Here is a 21,718-nt window from a genome sequence, read left to right on the forward strand (position 1 = left end):
CGTCACTAGACGTAAAGAAAGATATATTTTGACCTCGATATAATAATAAAGAACTATTGGTTCTGAAGTAAGTGCAATTAGTGCACTTATTTATCTTGCTAACAATACAAGATCAGATATTGCATTTTCAATAAATTTATTAGCTAGATATAGTTTTTTTTTCCAACAAAAGGACATTGGAATGGAATTAAGCATATATTATGTTGTCTCCGAGAAATAACCGATATAGGTTTATTTTATTCAAATAAATCAAATCTTGATCTAATTGGTTATGTAGATTATGGATAGGTTATATAGATTATGGATATTTATGTGATCCATTCACGCTAGATCTCAAATAGTTTATCTATTCACATATGGAGAAACTCCTATATCATGGCGATTAGTGAAATAGAGCATAACAACTATTTCCTCAAATCATGGTGAAATTCTTGCAATTCATGAGGCTATTCGAGAATGTGTGTGGTTAAGATCGGTGATTCAGCACATTTGTGGAACATGTGGCTTGTCTTCTAATAAAAATCTTCCAACGATATTATACAAAGACAACATAGCATGTATAACACAAATCAAAGGAGAATATATTAAAGAATATAGAACAAAGCATATTTCACAAAAACTTTTCTACATTAATGATCTTGAAAAAAAATGACGACATCACTATACAACAAATTTATTCGAAGGATAACATAGCAGAATTATGTACAAAGTTAGTACCTACTGCAACCTTTAAAAAATTGGTGCACAACATTGGAATGCAGTGACTTAGAGATCTCAAGTGATGTTTTAATGAAGGAGAGCAAATATATTGTATTATTTTAAAATTATTAGACTATATGAAATATGTACTTTTTGTCCTTCACTAGGACTTTTTCCTATTGGGTTTTTTCCTGGTAAAGTTTTAGTGAGGCATATTTCATATATTTAATGGGCATCTATGGGGGAACATTATATATACTACAAAATAGATGTCTAAGGCTTAATGGCATTCTCCCACTAACCCCATGTGTATTTATGCATGTTGTCCATGTTGGGTTATATATCCTAAAACTCACAATTTGTAAACTTTAAATATATTCTATTCACAATAAAGATGTTATTAAGGTTTATTCAATAAAGCTATTATTGAATATGTAAATTTCTCTTGATAAAGATTAAATCCAATAAACTAACGAACCCCTGGCTATAGCATGAATACTTGAACTTCATGTCCAACTTGAGCTCTAACATTCATCGAACCACAGAGGTCAGAATGTACAAGCTCCAAGGCTTCCTTGGCTCTATAACCATTTCCAGTAAAAGATCATTTGGTCATCTTGCCTTCGAGGCATGAGTCACACATCAGCAAGGAGTTTTCTTCTAACTTTAGAAGTCCACTTTTCATTAACGCTCAATTCTATTAAGGTTAATGTGACCTAACCTTAGATACCAAAGATGATTGTTTTCCTTAGGAGAAACCTTTGGTCTTTTAGCTGTTGTTGCCGTACTAAACATTTATGTGTTAAGCAAGGCTTTTATAACTAATAGCCTTAGCATTGAACCAAAACCAATCTCCATTCCATTCTTGAAAATAAACACTTTATTCTCAGAAAAGGAGACAGTATAACCTTGTTCAATGAGACAAGAAACCGAGATTAAGATCCTCTTAATATGAAGACTATGAAAACATTATCCAATGACAGATAATGTTTCTTGTCCAAAAATAACTTCAGCCTGCCTACAACAACAACTGAAACAATCTCACCAGTACCGACTCGAAGAGTCATCTCTCTCTGTGGCAACGTTTTCCAGGAACTAAATCATTAGTAAGAGGAACTGACGTGATTAGTAGCACCTGAATCAAAGATCCAGGCAGAATCATCATTCTCTACCAAATACGTCTCCAAGACCAATAAATCACATTTATTGTCTTTAGACATCCTCCTCTTTTGGAGAGGAGTAGGATCAGTATCAAAACCTAAATAAGCTCCAAGTTCCATTTCAGAGAACACTTCTCTTCTATGAACTTTAATAGAGTCAACAACACTTGCTTTCTCCTCCTGAAGTTTAACTTGGGAACTGACACTACTGGTATTGTCATCCATCCCTTTGTGCTCAAAAAGTAAGACTTAACGTTCAAAAAAATATTGCAGCGAGTCCATGATCTCAACATGCAATGACCATGTTCTCAACCCTTTTGGCCAAAATATCAGGTATGCTAGCCAAAATGTGAAGTTGGGCCAATGAATTAGCCTTCATCCACATCTCATATGCATTGCGAACACTTTGCGATGCATGAAAGGTCGGGACTTGAGAACATTCCTCAAACATGACAAATTTGAGGTTGTTTATCATGAAATACGTTTTACAAAACTCTTTCCACTGTATATAACCGGCCAAACTAGAGGCATTAAACGGAAATACAAACACGTTGCTGAAAACTAAAAACACATTGACCTACGTTAGGTTTTAAGCAAATACCCATAGAAAAACATACAACATCCAATAGAGTTTAACAAAACTAACATGAACCCCGTGTGACATCTAGTTTCGCAATGACGCTTCAAAGGTTTAGGACAAAAGCCGCCGAAAGGAGGTCAATTATCCATCCTCTAAATTGAGAAATTCCCAACCAGCCATAAATACCAGAACAACTCTTGCTCTTATAACGGCTAGCTATCATTGATTTGTCAAGAAATCATTAACTTACTTAACAACTTCCCATAAGTGTGACCCGCCATTTTAGGCCCTAGAGTTCTGCCCCAAGTAGCCAATCCGAAGGGAAAAAATCCAATTGGGGCAAAAACTAAAGTGACCCTATCCATTTCTAGAGTTCACCTTGATCTTGACCAGCTGCACAAAACCCATCCAAAGGGGGATGCTCCCAGGGCACCATGAGGGAGTATAGAATGATCTCACGATGTGAACCAATGACAGAGACCGTGGGACGTGTTGACACACACCTTTAACCACTTACTATAAACACTCTCTTCGTCCACCTTCATATTCACTCATGTAAACACCATCCGAAGGGGGATGCTCCCAGGGCACCACGAGGCCAAGCATGAATCTCACGGCATGAATATTCAGGGAGAAACGTGAATGGAATCATTGACATATCAGATACATCTCTTCCCCACACTGAGTATTTTATAATCTAGGGTTTAGTTTACTTAGAAAAAACACGGCTAAGAATTTTAACTAAGTCACTTTTTTGGTTTACTCAAAAGTAACTATTACCTTGGATAGTTAAACAACTTTTGATCATCATCCATTAACCCTTTAACGGAGTCTTTGACCAACTGTCGCATGCTTGTAGAAAATATATCTAATTCACCTTTTCAGGTAGGTTCCCAGGTAGGGGTGTTCTGTTTTCGTCAGCTTAAGAACCCCAGCCTAGACAGAACCCGCCTTAGACAAAAGGTCCCTTATAGATAGATTTAGTAAATTTTAATCTTTTATGACAATCAATTTAATCCTATTAAACCGATTTAAAAAGATTAAACTTAGGTTGCTAATTCCATTAGAACCTTGAACTTAGGTCTCTCAATCTAATTTTAAAACCCTTTTAAAACATGAGTTTGCCTAAGTTCGCATGCAACTCTTTCTTATTGATTTAGTTCTAATTTCTGTTATAACACTTATAACAAAAATAACCAAAACCATGCACAATGCAAAGCTAACACATACAAGGCATTCATAACTTTTACAAACAGCCTAAGTGTCATGCTTCATGCATTATTCATTCATTGCTACTTTTATATAACTCTTATACAAACAAGCAACAAACCAAGCAAAACATGTTTCCATTCACACTTATACTATAATGCTTATAATATAAAGATGATGCATGAATATTCTTAATGCATGCATAAATATAACTTTTATATTTTCATGATGCATGTGCATGCTTTCTTGCAATTTCATTATGCCATATTATAACTCTTATAATACATGATGCATGAATAAGTGCACAACGTAAGGTGGGTTTTAAATCTATTTGTCATACATTATTCCATATAAACCACATACATCACATGTATATTAAATAAATGTTGATGAACCAGGAAAAATTGCCTTAAAATCCTCAAAACAAAAGCTAACTATTATAAAAGCAAAGAGTCTCTGATTCAAACAAGCGAACTGGGTTTTGAATCGTTTAGTCGAGCTCTGCGTCTCCACTGATCGTGTACCAAACTCCAACGCGATCGTCTACACGAAAGAGGAACGCTTTACTCAATCGTTTACCTACGCTTCCAGAGCTAAACGATCATTTAGCAATGATCGTGTACCTTTTACTATGCGATGAAGCACGAGGTACGCGATCGTGCAGCGCGCCTGCATAACACAAGCCTTATACGATCATCTAAACAACAACGATGCGATGAAGCATTATCGTCTAAACGATCATTGAGCGAGAACCTTCGTATCGTATACCGCGTGATCGTATAGTCAGTGGCTATGCGATGAACATGCTAACTACACGATCATTTAGCGCACACCTTTTTCTAAATGATCAGCATCATATGCTCCCACTCGATTGTTTACCTCCAGCGTCTATACGATCAGGCAACCAACGGTATGCGATAGAGTAAACACTTTACTCCATCGTTTAGCATTAGCTAAACGATTGTTTAGTAAATACTACACTATCGCATAGAAAAATCTACACGATCGTTTAGTTAAATCCCAACGATCGTTTACCTGAGACTACATGACATGACCAACTCTTGGTCTTCTTCTTCACTGAGAACCACATCTCTATGCTTTGAAACTTCATCACGAATGACTGGACAAACTCAAACACTTTGAATTACAGATTCGATTGCTTGTTAATTGTGCTAAAAAAACACAAGGGCCTTTACAAATTAACACTTTGTAATTTAAAGAAAGCTTTAAACAGAGGCAATTAACCCGTAAACATTCATCAACATCATCCACAAACGCATTTAACAATTAAATGCAATGCAAAAAACCCACCACGACTATAAAAAAAAAGTTCAAAACAGAAGTGAAATTTGGAATATCAGAACAACCTGGCTCTGATACCAATTGAAGAAAATCGGACATGAGGATTTTCATGAGCAGTAGAATGATCGTTCCAAATTCTATTCGTAATTGAAAATACATAATTACAATCAAGAAACGAAAACTTATAGGCTATGCACAAAACGAAACTACAACATGTTTTTACAAAAGAACAAAGGAAAAATTAACATACCTTTGAAGACTCATTTTCAAACTCCCTTGATCACGAATGCTTGTGCAATCAGTAAGACAGCAAACCCGAATGCTCGAACACTATGATCGCACTACAGCACGATCACAGCGACCACGAACTCAGCGATCTCCAAGATCACGAACACATCGAATGGCCTCTAAAAACCTTGAACTATGTTGAGTTGAGTATGACGCCACCATAATGGCTACCTTGGTATTCTCAGTGTGAGAATCCAGAAGTGTGGGCTCTGTGTGGATTTGGTTATAGGATGAGACTGGAGGAAGAACAATTGTATAAATGATTAAGCAAGTGGGAGATGATAGAGGTCTATTGTATAGACGATGCCCAACCGTTTAACAAATGTTATGTGATCGTTTAGCAAAAGCTCTGCAATCATTTAGCTAAAGGCTAACTGAGTGAACTATTGTATAGTGTCACTCCACGATCGTTTAGTCTCTCTTCAGCTATCATTTAGTGAATCTCATTCACTTGACAACCTTTCCGTGCGTAATTCTGAGAATGGAAAATCTCTTGCAACATCATCCTAAATTTAGGAAAACATTTTTCCTTTTATCTCACGGTTACCATGAAACCACCAATAACCTCCCACTCAATTGGTTATTAGAGAAAAAGAGATAATTATCCAATAATTAATATTATTAAAAATATATATGATAACCAACTTACCATAGTATATTTATAACCTATAGTTTTAATATTTCATCTCATGAAACATATGAACCATAGCTTTTTTTCTATTTCATGGTACTTAATGTAAATCTCATTTACATTAATCTTCCACTTGATGTATCTCATACATCACACCGATCATATCATATATAATCGAATTACCTCTTGTCAATTTGAACATTTCAAATCAACACCAAGAACTGATTCTCAACTTGAATCCATTGAGCTACCAAGGGGACCATATGGATCTGTAGCTCGAAGCTCCAACAGTACGTGAATAACTAATTAAACTCTTTATTCACGGGCCCACCATCCGTTAACTGTCAGGCACTCCACTAAAGACTGACAGCTGAACTCTCCTTACCTCAGATATATTATGTGTCCATATCAACCAATCAACTGTGTGATAACCCTTCACAGATCGTTTGTAAGTACAACTGGCCAATAACTATTATGCCTCTGTAGTTACATCTAACTCCTTAAGTACCACTGATCCCTCTAATGAACATAAGTCATAGTCCTACTATGTGAGTCCTCTCTTCCAAAGAGAAGTTGTGGCCATTATGTTCAAGACCCGGAATCAGCCCTTAATGGAGCAATCTATCTACTTACCCCTGCTTCAGGGAAGGAGTGAATTCCATCTTGTGTAACTAAGTTTCTAGCTCCCAAATCAGAAAAATCCCCAAAAAGTAGGCATGTTGAGTTGACAATCTAACCACTCTCACCCATACTAATCAAAAGACCGCTCCAAAGGCAGGTATGGATGAAGGCTAACTCGAAGGTCTAACTTCACATTTTGGCGAGCATACTTGATGTGTTGGCCAAAAGGTTTGAGAACATGGTCATTGCACGTGTGATCATGGAATCGTTGCAAGAATTGTTTGAACGTAAGTTCTCACTTTTTAATCAAAATGGGATTGATGACAATGAAACCAGCGGTGTCAGTTCCCAAGATAATCTCCAGTCCTTATTGAATGTCAAGTGACTAACAGAGAAAGCAATTGTTGTTGACTCTGATGAACGACGAGGAATGTCCTCTGAAATGAAACTTGGAGTTTATAATATAGGTTCTGATACTGATCCCACTACTCTCTAGAAAAGGAAGAAGTCCAAGGATGATAAATGTGATTTGTTTTTCTTGGAGACGTGCTTGGTAGAGAATGATGATTCTGCCTAGATACTTAATTCAGGTGCTATTAACCACGTATGTTCTACCTATCAAGAATTTAGTTCCTGAAAATAGTTGAAAGCTGGAGAGTGGACTCTTAGAGTCGATACTGGTGAGGCCATTTCAGTTGTTGCTGTAGGCAAGCTTAAGTTATTTTTGGACAAGAAACGGTATCTGTTACTAGATAACGTTTATGTAGTTCCTCATATCAAGAGGAACTTAATTTAGTTTCTTGTCTGATTGAACAAAGTTATTCCATCTCCTTTTCTGAGAATAAAGTGTTTATTTTTAAGAATGGTATGGAGATTGATTTTGGTTCAATGGAAAACAACTTGTATGTACTAAGGCCGTTAGTCATAAAAGCCTTGCTTAATATTGAAATGTTCAAAACAGAAACAACTGTGAAAAGACCAAGAGTTTCTCCTAAAGAAAATGCCCATCTTTGGCATCTAAGGTTAGGTCACATCAATCTCAATGGGATTGAGAAGTTGGTGAAATGTGGACTTCTAAATGGTTTAGAAGAAAACTCTTTGCCAGTATATGAATCTTGCCTTGAAGGCAAAATGACCAAACGACCTTTGGTTATAGAGCCAAGGAAATCTTGGAGCTTATACATTCAAACCTTTGTGGTTCGATGAGTGTAAGAGCTCAAGGTGGGTATGAATATATCTCTTTCATAGATGATTATTCTAGATTTGGGTATCAATACCTAATGCAATATAAGTCCGACGCTCTTGAAAAGTTCAAGGAGTATAAGACTGAAGTTGAAAACTTGTTAGGTAAAAAGATGAAACACTACGATCTGATCGTGGTGAAAAGTATATGGACTTAGAATTCCAGAACTATATGATAGAACATGGAATCACGTCCCAACTCTCAGTCCCAGGTATACCTCAACAGAATGGTGTATCAGATAGGAGAAACAGAATCCTGTTGGACATGGTTCGATCTATGATGAGTTATGCTCATCTTCTAGACTTATTTTGGGGATATGCAGTAGAGACTGTTGTTTACATTTTGAACAATGTTCCCTCAAAGCGTGTTTCTGAAACGCCTTTTGAGTTATGGAGAGGTTGTAAAGGTAGTTTACACCACTTCAGGATTTGGGGATGTCCAGCCCACGTGCTTGTGGCTAACCCTAAAAAGTTGGAACCTCGTTTGAAAGTTTGCCTATTTGTAGGTTATCCCAAAGAAACAAGGGATGGATACTTCTATGATCCAAGTGAAAATAAGTTGTTTGTATCGACAAATGCCATCTTCTTGGAAGAATACCACATAAGGGATCATAAGCCACTAAGTAAGCTTGTTTTAAATGAGATTTCTAATGAGACTACTGAAAGTTCAACAAGAGTTGTTGAACAGGCTGATAGATCAATAAAAGTTGTTGATGTCGGTTCATCTATTCAACCATCTCAAGAGTTAAGACTGCCTCGACGTAGTGAGAGGGTTGTGAACTCACCTGTACACTACATGGGTTTGACAGAAGCCCAAAAATTTATATCTGATGATGGAGTTGAGGATCTGTTGTCTTCTAAGCAAGCAATGGAAGATGTTGACAAAGATGAATGGATTAAAGCCATGAATCAGGAAATGAAGTCTATGTATTTCGATTCCGTCTGGGAGCTTGTGGATTAACCTGAAGGGGACAAACCTATAGGTTGTAAATGGATCTACAAGAGGAAACGCGGTGTAGATGGAAAGGTATAGACCTTTAAGGCTAGACTTGTGGCAAAAGGTTATACCTAGGTTGAGGGAGTGGATTATAAAGAAACTTTCTCACCTATTGTCATGTTAAAGTCTATCCGGATTCTCCAGTTCATAGCCACATTTTATGATTATGAGATATGGCAAATGGACGTCAAGAATGTCTTTTTGAATGGTAATCTTGAGGAGACCATCTACATGGCTAAACTAGAAGGATTCATTGAGCAAGATTAAGAGCAAAAAGTTTGCAAGCTTAATCGGTCCATTTATGGACTGAAACAAGCATCTAGATCGTGGAATATAAGATTTGACACTGTGATCAAATCATATGGCTTTAATCAGAATGTTGATGATCCTTGTGTTTACAAGAAAATCATCAACAGCTCAGTAGCTTTTCTTGTGCTGTATGTGGATGATATCCTACTCATTTGAAATTATGTAGGTTTTCTGACTGACGTCAAGAAATGGCTAGCTACCCAATTCTAAATGAAAGATTTGGGAGAGGCGTAGTTTGTTCTAGGGATCCAGATCATAAGGGATCATAAGAACAAAAGGTTGGTATTGTCTCAGGCATCGTACATTGACAAGATGTTGATCAAGTACTCGATGCAGAATTCTAAGGAGGGTTTATTACCTCTCAGGCATGGATTTTTTTGTCTAAGGAACAGTGTCCTAAGACACCTCAAGAGGTTGAGGAAATGAGACAAGTTCCCTACGCATTAGCTGTTGGTAGCCTTATGTATGCAATGTTATGTATTAGACTTGACATTTGCTATGCAATAGGGATTGTCAGTCGATATCAGTCCAATCCAAGATTAGATCACTGAACGGAGGTCAAAACAATCCTCAAGTATCTTCGGAGAACGAGAGACTATATGCTCATGTATGGAGATAAGGATTTGATCCTTATAGGATACACAGACTCTGACTTTCAGACTGATAGAGATTCTCGAAAATCGACATCATGAATGGAGGGGTTGTAGTATGGCAAAGCATCAAGCAATGATGCATCACGAACTCCACTATGGAAGCCAAATACGTAGCTGCTTGTGAAGCTGCTAAAGATGCTGTTTGGCTTAAAAAGTTCCTTACTGATTTGGAAGTTGTTTCAAATATGTCTTTGCGATCACACTTTACTGTGATAACAGCGAGGCTGTGGCAAATTCTAAGGAACTTCAGAGTCAACAAAGAGGCAAGCACATAGAACGAAAGTATCATTTGATCCGGGAGATTGTGCATCACGGTGATGTGATTGTCATGAAGATTGCGTCGGAGCACAACGTTGCTGATTCGTTTACAAAGGCTTTCACCACCAAAGTGTTCGAGGGTCATCTAGAGAGTCTGGGTCTACAGGATATGCGACATCTTGTCTAGGGAAAGTGGGAGATGTTATTAGGGTATAGAGTATGCCCTAGTTTATTGTATTTTGTATTGTTTTGTATTGTACATTAGTCTCCCGAGGCTTTAGGACAAGTGGGAGATTGTTGGGATTGGTGTCCTAAATCTCCTGGTAGTCTCGTAGTTTGTAAACATTCTATAAACATATTGTTATTAATAAAATAAGTATTATTTTAAAAGCATTTACTCAATCCAATAAACTAAGATCCATGGTTATTTTATGTAACTTAAGCATGTTGGATTACTCTCACCGTTTATAGATCAAAGGATAATCACGAACAAACAGGAGTTCATAGTTAGCTCAGGATTAAGGTCAAGTTACCTAGGTTATCGTTTTGAAATAGTCAGTCTTAAACAGTAAACAGCATTATAAAGTAAGAGTGACTGATTTCGTGGTCCCATCTTGTACAAAACTCACTTGCACAGGACGCCCCCACTTCTCATGTCATAATATGTACAAATTAGAATCACTTCGTTTGTAGCACTTTACATATCTTTGTAACAACTACAGAGTAGGCCAGATCCAATAGTGTTACCAGAATAAGGCATCCAACCTTATTCATATACTATAGATCATTTTTTTCAATTTACTCAGACCTGATCCACTTTTATGCCTCCACATAAAGTTCAAGTACTCATGGAATAGTCAAGGGACTTTTAGGTTTATTGGATTTCTAATAAGCAAAATATCTATTCAATAACAAGTTATTGAATTTTCAGAATAAGTTTTATTGTTTACAAATCACGAGTTTTAGGACATAAAACCCAACAAAGCATGTATTGGAGACATACAAGTGGATCATGTCTTAAGTAATAACCTAAATGGTATGTAGTAGATGGATAAAGGAGGGATACCTTATCCTTGTGACACTATGGATATGGCCCGCATTGTAGATGTTACAAGTATTGTAAAGTGCTACAAATGGTCTGATCCTGACCATTCATGTGAAGACATGCGAGCGGGGGTATCCTATACAAAGAGTTTGTATAAGACCAGACCACGAAATGATTAGTCTCTTTATATAACGTCGTTGATAATTGAGACTTACATTTCACTAGAATGACCATCAGTGACATGACCTTAATCTTGAGTGAGTTGGGAACTCCTGCTCATGAGGGCGGTCCTTTGATTTGTATGGGTGAGAGCGGCCAGATTGCCAATCAACAACCCTACCATTTTGGAAATTCGTCTGATTGGGGAGCTGGGAACTCAGCTACACAAGACGGAATTCACTCCTTCACCGAAGTAGGGGTAAGTAGATAAATTGTTCCCTTAAGGACTGATTTCAGGTCTTGAACATAGTGGGCACAACCCTCTCTTTGGAAAGAGAGGACCACAGTCATAGTGGGACTATGACTTATTATTCATTAAAGGAATCAGTGGTACTTAAGGAGTTAGATGTAACTACAGGGGGAAAAACAATAAATTGGTCCAATTGTACTTATGAGCAATTGTGAAGGGTCATCGTACTGTTGATTGGTTATATGGACACATAAATATATCTGTAGTGCGAATAGTGCAACTGTCGGTCTTTTAGTGGAGTGCCCTACAGTTAACGGATGGTGGATATCATGATTAAAGAGTTTAGTCAGTTATTCATGTACCGTTGGAACTTCAAGTTACAGGTCCATAAGATCCCTTGGTAGCTCAATGGGTTCAAGTTTAAGAATCAGATTTTGGGTTAGTTTGAAGTGTTCAAATTAACAAGAGGAATTTGATTATATATGATATAATTAAATTGAATTTATAATATGAGATTAATTGATTATGATGTATTTGATACATTATATGATTGGAGGAATTAATATAAATATGATTTATATTAAATGCCATAAATAGAAAGAACTATAGTTTATATGTTATTATGATGCAAATAAACTATAGGTTATAAATATAATATGATAAGTTAGTTATTATATTTATTTATAATATATTAATTATGTGATAATTAATTTTTCTTTTTCTTAATATTCGACTTGAGTGGGAGGTTATTTACGATTTATGGTAACTGTGAGATAAAAAGGAAAATGGTTTTCCAAATCAGATGATGATATTCATTTGAATCGTTCTCACAAAAACATCACTATTGAGTAAAATAGTTTTACTAAACAATAGGCTCAGTGACTAAATGATCAAGTATCGAGTTTACTATACGATAGTTACTCGTTGCTATACAATCGAGTAGTAAGTCTATATGATAGGTTTCTTCTTCTACACGATCGAGTATCAAGTTTATATGATAGACTTCCTTCTTCTGTCGCATACTCGATCGTCTACTCGATCGTTCACTTCCCCAATTCCTCTATCCAAAGTCATACAGAGCCCACAATTCCTGGATTCTCACACCAAAATACCAAGGTAACCTTTGTGATGGTGTTCTTGTTCTGTTCGAGGGTCGAGGATCGAGTTGTACTCGATTGTGATCGAGGATTCTACAGTTCGTGTTGTTTGCTATGTTGATCGTTGTGTTTGATTTCTTGTTTGGATACTTAAAGTTTGATCGAGGGAAATACGTGAAGAAGGAGTTCTTCAAAGGTATTATACTCGATCCCTTGTATTTCATCATAAAACGTGTTGTAATTTACTCGTTATGCATAATCTGTTCTTCTTGACTATAATTGTTTGTGTTCTTTCTCAATAGAGTTTGGAATGATCCACTTCTGCTCACCGACTTTCTTATTTAGAGTTCCTTCACTCTGGTGTACGCAGAATTAGATAATGGTTTTTAGAAAATTGATTTCTCTGAAAAGAAAATCCTCTCAAAACCATTCCTTCCCTTTTCCAAAATAGAAGTAAAGCCCCTCTTGCATATTCTCAAGCCCTAAGGAGAACATAGAAGGTTTTCTTGTGGTAGTGTCCAGAAGTGTTGGCTTTTTTGTTTTTGTTTGTGATCATCATAGGGTTTGTGACCGTGATTGTTCCTGACCAATTGGAGAGAAAATTTGTGAAGGCTTTGGTTCTTCAAGGGTTAGTAAATCTTAACCCTATTTCTTCTTTAATATTTTTCTTAGCATGCTGTAAATTTGTTTTAGAATGCATACTTAGGGTTCTATATTTTTATGATCTTGTGAAATTTTCAATTGGGACTGATCTCCGCATCCGCATTAGACCTCACAGTCCTTCACCTATATCTTTTTTTCCATGGGCTTGAATAGTAATACTATTCAAGCCCATGGTTTACCCCCTCCCATTTTTTTTTTCCTAATTTAATCTAGGAAGTACGTCGGTCAAACTCTGGTCGCCACCCTTGGGTGAACGTCGCTGGCTAACTCCGGCTGCCACCTCCAGCGAACACTGCCCGCCAACTCCGCTCATCACCTCGGTGATTGTTGTTGGCCAACCTTTGGCCACCACCGACCAACTTCGACCACCATTGATCAACCTCTAGCAACCCTCCTTCCCCCCCCACTAGCGAAATTTTGACCACCAACTCCGACCAACCTCCGACAACCACCAATAGCCAACCTTGAAAAACATTAATAAAAACACTAGTAGTATATAACAAACTAGACAAATTTGTACATACAAACACTTGAAAGAATTACAATACATGTGTGTTTATTGTTTTAAGGAGTTTTTATCAAAAGCATTTAAATGAAAATAAATTTTTGAAAGATATTTTTTTTAAGTCATTTCAAACACGTCATTAGACTAAAATTGTATATGTATATTTATTTAGGCTATATGTGTAGACAACCTTAATTTAATTAAATATCATTTTCATTTTTTTCATTGGTCAATTTAATTAGCTCGACGAGTTAGAATCATTTTCTAAACATAAAGATTTATATTGTTTAAAACAACTTAGCAACCAAATAAAAACTAAAACTCAAAATTTATGATTTTTTATTCCTCAAATGTAATTTGATAAAAAAAAAAAAGTATAGTTTTTCAATAATTGAATTTGATACTAAAGTACTAAGAAAACTGTGTTTGGAGTGTAGGTTTTGAAAGTTCGGGTTTAAGAAGCCTATGTTTGGAGTGCAGGCTTACGAAACCTGAGAATGAAGTGCACATTTATAAATCTTGAATTTGTGAAATATTTTCTTATATTTATTCAGTGGTTGGATTTTAGATTAGTTTAAATTTGTCATCGTAATTATTTTAATATATGTAAGTTTAAAATAATCTAAAAAATTTAGAAGAATATTTGTTTTTCTAATTTTGAAATAGAGATTTGACTAAAATTATAATTTTATTTAATTTATTGTTTTAATAATTTGATATTTTGATTTTATTAGGGTTTGAAATAAAATTTTATATAGACTTTTATCACTTTTACTAATTTAAATTAAGGTTTTCTACACATATAGCTTAAATAAATATACTCAATTACACAATTGCAGTCTAATGAGCTATTATTTTACAAAAAAAAATCTAGTCCAATTTACTTTTTAGCCCTCCTTACTATTCAATTTTTAATGTGTCTATATTTATAAGGGGCAATTGCAACTTTAATAAAAATAAAATAAAATAAAATAAAAATTGGGCATGTATCCATAGGTTTTGCTTTTTTGCAAACATGTCAAAAAACTTCTGCCTGAAAATTTGATTGCTATCTGATTTCTATGTGATTGCCACACCTGCAATTACAAAAAAATTGAAGTCATGACTTTGGTTTTTTAAAATGTATTTGTCATACCATGCAATTTCCCTAATAATAATAAGAAAAACAGAAACATATAAGAGATGTTTCTTGTTGTGATCAATTTATAGCTAAGAGAAATAAAAGATAAATAAATAAAATATCCTAAAGTAAAGGAAACATATAAACAAAGAAAGAGAGAAAATTAAAAAAGATAATATAATAAATGATAATAACTAAAAAGAAAAAAATCCAAATGAAAAAAGAATAAGAAGAAAGAGAAAGTGTATTTTAAAATATATTATTGTAATTAAACTAAGAGCTTGATTGGAATGACTTAGAAATAATTGTTTTTAAAAAATTCATTTTTATTTAAATACTTTTTATTACAATAAAAACACACATGTGTTTTGCAACTCTTTCTTTGATGTATTTTTATATACAAGTTTGTTTGATTTGTTATATACTAAAAATTTTTATTAATGTTTTCCAAAGTCGGCCCGAGGCAGCGGAAGTTTGGCTAGAGTCGGTGGACGGAAGATCGGCTAGAGTCGATGGCCGGAAGTTCGTCAAAAGTGGCGACCGAATGTGGCTAGCAACAGGCATCGGAGGTGGCGACTGAAGTTGGCTGGTGACGACCGAAGTTTGACCAAAGTCAGTAGCCAAAAGTTCGCCAACAATGTCGCTAGAAGTGGCGATCGTAGGTGGTCGACAATGGTCATCGGAGGTGATGGTCAGAGTTGATCGACGGTAGTCGCCAAAAGTGGTGTTGGAAAGTTGGCCATCAAACTTCTTAAATTAAATTAGAAAAAAAAAAGTGTAATCCATAGATTCGAATAGTGTTTACTATTGAAACTCATGGGAAAGAATGTAGGAAGTCTTACTTCATAGACCTTGTCCCAAACAAGGGTTGGGCTTAAGATGCCTAACATATCCAAGCCCGACCTTTGAAACAAACACCCCTAGTATCTATGTAATTCTAACTCATACTTGCCAAATTGCCTATAAATAGTGGCATTTGGTGGATTTAAGAGAAATTCATTTAGGTGGATTTTGAAGAGACTTTTTGGAGAGAAATTCAAAAAGGGAATTTCATAATTTTTAATTTTTCTCTAATTTATCATATTTTATTTATATTATGTTATATTTATTTTAATATTATATTTTTTTGATGTTCATGTTCTCATTGTGCCTCATTTTCTCCTCAATGCTACAACGGGAAATACATTTTTTTCTTTTACAAAAGTTGGACTCTCCAATGGTTTTGTTAAGTACTTGCATATACTTTTTCCATCTCTTCTCTTAAATTTTAGGGATTATATCAAATCTAAACTCTACGCTAATAATTGTATCAATTTAAAATCCGAACTTTCGTAAATGTACCAATTCACACTATCTATTACGTTTCATTGGGATAAACATCATGTGAAATTTATATTTTTATCTACTAAACCCCTAAACTTTCATAAGTGAATTAATTTAGACTATCAGTTAAGATTTTCTTTTGGAAAGTGTTCATGTATCTATTCTAATCATCTATTTTATTAATTCGAAGAGACTATATACATATAAGTCTTTTTGAAGTAAGTCTAGAGGAGGGTGTCAATTATAATACACTTACAAAAGTTTAAGGTTTAAAATAATATAACCTGTTAGGAATGCAAATTGAAAATTTTCCAAAGTAGTATATACCAGTAGCTAATTCATACTACATCGAAACCTTTAAAAATGATTTTTTTTTTTTTTGGCAAAGCAAAATGATTGAATTTTATTAATTTTACTTATGGTTTTGATTTTACTTAATTATAAGGAAAAAATTATACTCAAATAATTTTATTTTTTTTTTATAATTTTTAGGGTGGGTTTAGAATAAAGTGTTCAATTTAAAAAATAAGTCATTTTGAAAAAAAAATTAGTGTTTGACGACCACTAAAATAAATTTTCAAGTGTATTTTAATCATTTTTCTTATCGAAAGTGTTTAAATAAAAATGAGTTTTTTGAAAAATATTTTTTTCTTAAGTCAATCTAAACAAACCTCGTAAACATATTTTCTAAATCCAAAAGCAAAATTTGAAACTAAACACATACATCTAATTTTAAAAACCAAAACCGATATTTAACTCTCAAACATTAATTATTCTACAAACACAAATATTTAATATTCAATATATGCTATATAAATGAATTCTAATGATCTTAATGAGATGGTTAAAAACATAGTTGAAAAGAAGACAAAGTTGAACTAATTAAACTTTTTACCTAATATTTCATCTCATACTTTATAGACTATTTCTAATAAAGTTATAATTTATAATTTATATTGAAACTTTACCTAATGTTCATCATTGCTCACCAAAAGCTTAATTGAAGGTTATTTGTCCTGGTGTGGAAATTTCTCCTTGGTTGGTATGGTATTCATTGCTTATCTCACTCTCCACCAATTAGGTTTTTATTGTCCTTTGGTATTTATAAAAAATCAATATAACTATGTCTATGAAAAAAAAAACTAATTACATTTTGCAAACCATTCTATCAACTTTTCAAGTTTTCTAGAATAAATCATTTTTATAATATTGTTGCAAACCATCATAGGTTAGTCATGTTGTTTTAAATAACCAAAGCATTTTTGTCTTGGATGGTTGATAAACGATAATGTCATTGTTGTTCATGAATGTCTTTTATCACCCTATAAATATTTTAGTGCTAAAAATATTTTGCTCCGAAGTAAAACGTATGATTAAGTAGAATAAAGTTTCTTACATTGTCATCTAATATATAAAATAAGTTTTAGAAGTTCTTTGATCGATCACATTATCATACGTGTAGAAACGATTTATTTTCAAATTTTGATTAATGGAATGTGCACAATAATCTTTAAGCCAACCAGAGACTTAAAAAAGGGATCTCTTATCTTCTTATCTCTGCCTCATTTTCGTCGAGAGTTTGCTGGGTCTTCTTTGTAGAGATATACAATATTTATTTTAAAAATTGATAGATCAACTTGACCATCACCATCTTTTCTTTGTAGATGGATAGTCTTATGTTCGTCAAGAAAAACGGATGATGAAACAAAAAGTCCCTAAGTAATATAAGTGAACATTCTCAAATAAGTAGTGTAAAATGTAAAGATTCTAGGTATCCTGGATTTTCCAAGAAAACATAGTACAAGTTTTCAAATTCACTATCAAATTAAAGCCCTCCTCAAAGATTACAACCTAGGTAACCAATATAAAATGATTAGATATGGTTTGTTGTTTTGGAAATAAAGTGACAATAAGATGACTAAAATTAGAAAATAAATGAAAAAAAGAAAGTATTGTGATGAAACTAAGTAATAAAATGAGGGATTCAAAACAATTCATGCCATGTTTTATTCAATCATGGCATTATGGGTTTTTGAGTGATGGTCAGAAATTACAATGGCGATATCATATTATTTTCACAAAAAACTTAGAATTTGTAAGGATTAATGGAGTTGGTAGAAATGACTACTATTTTGTACGACATTTCTATAATTAAGCGATTATCTGATTTATAGAGCCTACTTGAAGGACAGGATCATTTCAACAATGAAGTGCATAAAATTATTGTCCATGAAATCAAAGCGCACCTTCGGAGCAAATCTGTTAAAGGGTTTGTTTTACTCCACAAAATTGCAATAGAACTACAAATTGTAGGGAAGAGAAAGATCAATACTTCAAATGTTTGGATTGGAGAAAGAATCCTCGCCATGGGTATCGTTACACGTCAAATGACCATGCTTTCCCTTAAGATTTTTTTCTTTCGGTCTTTTCATTTCTATATGTAAACTCACTAAAAAAATCATCCAGAATTAGCAAAGTCGTCAATAAAAGTCACGAGTATAACAAAAAGTTAAGAGAGAATGAATTCATTTCAAAAGAAGAATGAGTTTTTTCGATAGGATCAGACAACTAGACAAGAGTCATCGTCTACTCATTTAGTAATTACAAGAAATTCTAAATCCCTATTGATAGTGTTTTTATCTCCACACCCACAATAATCTGAATATATGAATGAAATTAAGAAAGAACCCTAAAAATTGGAGGAGAAAAGAAGAGGATGTTTTGGGGAATTAAGTTGGGATTGGGTTGGCGGTTGGTCGAAAAAGCCCATATCTAGAAGGGCAGTTTCGGGCACAGATTTGATTTCAAGTCGGCGGAGTCTTCATTTCGTCATCATATTCAAAGTGGGAGTAGCCGATTTTCTCCTGAGGAGGAACAAAACCATACAAGTTCTTCAATTTTTGCTTTCCAGATTTTGGGAAACCTAAATCTGTAGATCAAACAACGAAGAACGAGACAAAACCGGCGAGATATGGCCCGGAGACCCGACGATGACTATGATTATCTCTTCAAAGTTGTGCTAATCGGCGATTCCGGCGTTGGAAAATCCAACCTCCTTTCCCGATTCACTCGGAATGAGTTTTGTTTGGAGTCTAAGTCCACCATTGGCGTTGAATTCGCCACTCGTACTCTTCAGGTATCTCTCTTGCTTTCTCTCTCATTATCTGTTATTGGGTATTTATATCTGTGTGGCGTTGTCTGTTTCTAGGCTTTGCATTCTCGATCTGTATGTAAATCTACATTTGGATTGATTTTGGAACTCGAGTTAATTATTTATTTGTTGTAATTCAAGAAATGATCAGTTTTCTTTTTCGGATCTGTGTTCTGAATTGGTTGTTCTGGTTGTGTTTTCATTTTAATTTAGAGGAATGCGGGAAGTTGTTCGTTTCTTTACGATCTGGATTTGGATGATGAAACGAGAAAAATGTCTGTAAATTTGATTAGGTATAACTTTTGATGGAAATTATTCAAATTCTGATCCGGGTATGGGTAAGAGATTTCATCCAACTTTTTAATGGGGATATATCTGTAGATCATAATTGGTTGATTTGATGCCATTTAATTTAGTCCTTAGAATACGCATCTGAATTAATGACTCCTTTCCTGGACATACAATTATTGCCTTAGTTTTATTCAAAATATGATTTATGTATCCCATCTTGAATCCATTCCTTCATTTCCATTTTCATTACGCAAATTTGACAATTTCAAAGAATTAGAGAACAATTCTAGAGAGGACAAGCATTTTACAAATACTTAGAAAATATGAAGAAATATTAACGAATTTAGCTGCAACCCTTGATTTACACTGCAATATGCGGTCGTGTAAATCTCAGTTTCTTGGTCTTTGGTTGATGCCTGGTAAGTGCTGTTTTGTTAGTTAGTATCCTGTCACATACACATTTTGATAATAGATCTTGGAACTTCTTGGATTGTTTATGTCAACGTCATCTTGAAACAGATATGTGATATTAGTGGCACATTTGTTGAGCTAAATGTTGCCATAATCTGGATCTCTGCAGGATGAGGGAAACTTTTGTGATATCTGTTGTTCTTGTTCTGCTAAAGATTTCAAATTTTCATTTTTTGTTTGACTCATAAGCCGAGTTAATGTGGAACATAATGGCGATTCCTTTCTAGATGGATGAAACTGTTTGGTTTTTCGGAGATCAGTTTGTGAAATTTGATATATGACCTTTTCTTTTCGGTCCTCTCGGAGACTAAAATTTCAGGCACGGAGTACAGATCCATGGTTTCCAATTTATTTTTTTTTTCTCTTATTCTCGCCCATGAAGTTAGTCTTTGTTTTATAGAATCAACAGAACGTTTTGGATATACAAACAGCACAGCTTTTGATCATTTGTATATTGTTTATATGCCATGTTAGCCTTAAGGTGGGTTTTGTGGGTTCATTGATGAAGAGATCTTTTGTATATATTGTTCTTTGATCATCAAAGTTATCAAGAAAAAGAAATTCTGCATATTTATTAGGTTGAGGGAAGAACTATCAAAGCTCAGATATGGGACACAGCCGGTCAAGAGCGTTACAGAGCAATAACCAGTGCCTACTATAGGGGTGCACTTGGAGCTCTTCTAGTGTACGATGTAACGAAACCAATGACGTTCGATAATGTAAGCCGTTGGTTGAAGGAACTTAGGGACCATGCCGATTCCAACATAGTCATCATGTTGATCGGAAACAAGACTGATCTGAAACACCTCCGAGCAGTGGCAACAGAGGACGCTCAAAGCTATGCCGAGAAAGAAGGGCTATCATTCATTGAAACTTCTGCTCTTGAAGCAACAAACGTCGAGAAGGCTTTCCAAACTATTCTCTCGGAGATATATCGGATAATCAGTAAAAAGTCCCTGAATTCCGAGGAGCCTGCTGCTGCTAACATCAAAGAAGGAAAAACCATTGTGGTTGGCGAATCGGAGGCCAATACAAAGAAGGCTTGTTGTTCCTCTTCTTAAGTTCACAAAATATTTCAACAATTTTTGTCTCTCTCTCTCTCTTTCTCTCTCTTATTTGTCATCTGCTTGTTCCTTTCTCTCTAGTTACCAACTCTCTTGCTGTTATTTGTTTGCTTGGATTATGTTTATGTATAATTTACATATAATTTATATTTTTACTTAGATTTATCATTTTTTTCCTCCTCATTATGTGTAGCCAAGGGAACATTGATATCCCTTGTCAGACACTAATCAGCGGTTCATTTCAGGGGCTGTCTGTTTCTATGGAATCTCTATGTTGGAGAATCAAATATGTTGTGAATGTCTGATGTGGAGTTCTTATTTTTAATTTTTCGTTTTCGATATCTGCTGGTATTTAACTTGTATGCAATTTTATGGGAAATTTGTATGGATTTTTGTGAATGTTTGGGAATAATTTTGAAATGTTTAAAATCACTATAAAACAAGTATTTATTCATTCAAATTCGTTTTCGGGGTTTGATTCTAAAAGTTGTTCTTAACATCCATATGTAAGAGATTTTAAAATTTTAACCTACTTGCGTCTTTGACTAGTTAAACCAAGTTCATATTGACTTTTTAATAAAGGAATCGAAAGGATATTGATTACATCGAAAATTGAAAGTAACCAATAAA

The 21,718-nt window shown here is 34.6% G+C and overlaps 1 protein-coding gene across 1 annotated transcript; it reads left to right on the forward strand.

Annotated features, from left to right (window-relative positions):
* The first annotated feature begins 18,814 nt into the window (after positions 1-18,814).
* Positions 18,815-21,354, forward strand: LOC120091573 (ras-related protein RABA2a). Its single transcript, XM_039049670.1, has 2 exons — positions 18,815-19,247; positions 20,603-21,354. Exons 1-2 carry the CDS (start codon positions 19,083-19,085, stop codon positions 21,083-21,085), a joined length of 648 nt encoding a protein of 215 aa, XP_038905598.1. The 5' UTR covers positions 18,815-19,082; the 3' UTR covers positions 21,086-21,354.
* Positions 21,355-21,718: the final 364 nt, after the last annotated feature.

This window comes from Benincasa hispida, chromosome 11 (assembly GCF_009727055.1).
Source record: "Benincasa hispida cultivar B227 chromosome 11, ASM972705v1, whole genome shotgun sequence".
Taxonomy (NCBI): domain Eukaryota; kingdom Viridiplantae; phylum Streptophyta; class Magnoliopsida; order Cucurbitales; family Cucurbitaceae; genus Benincasa; species Benincasa hispida.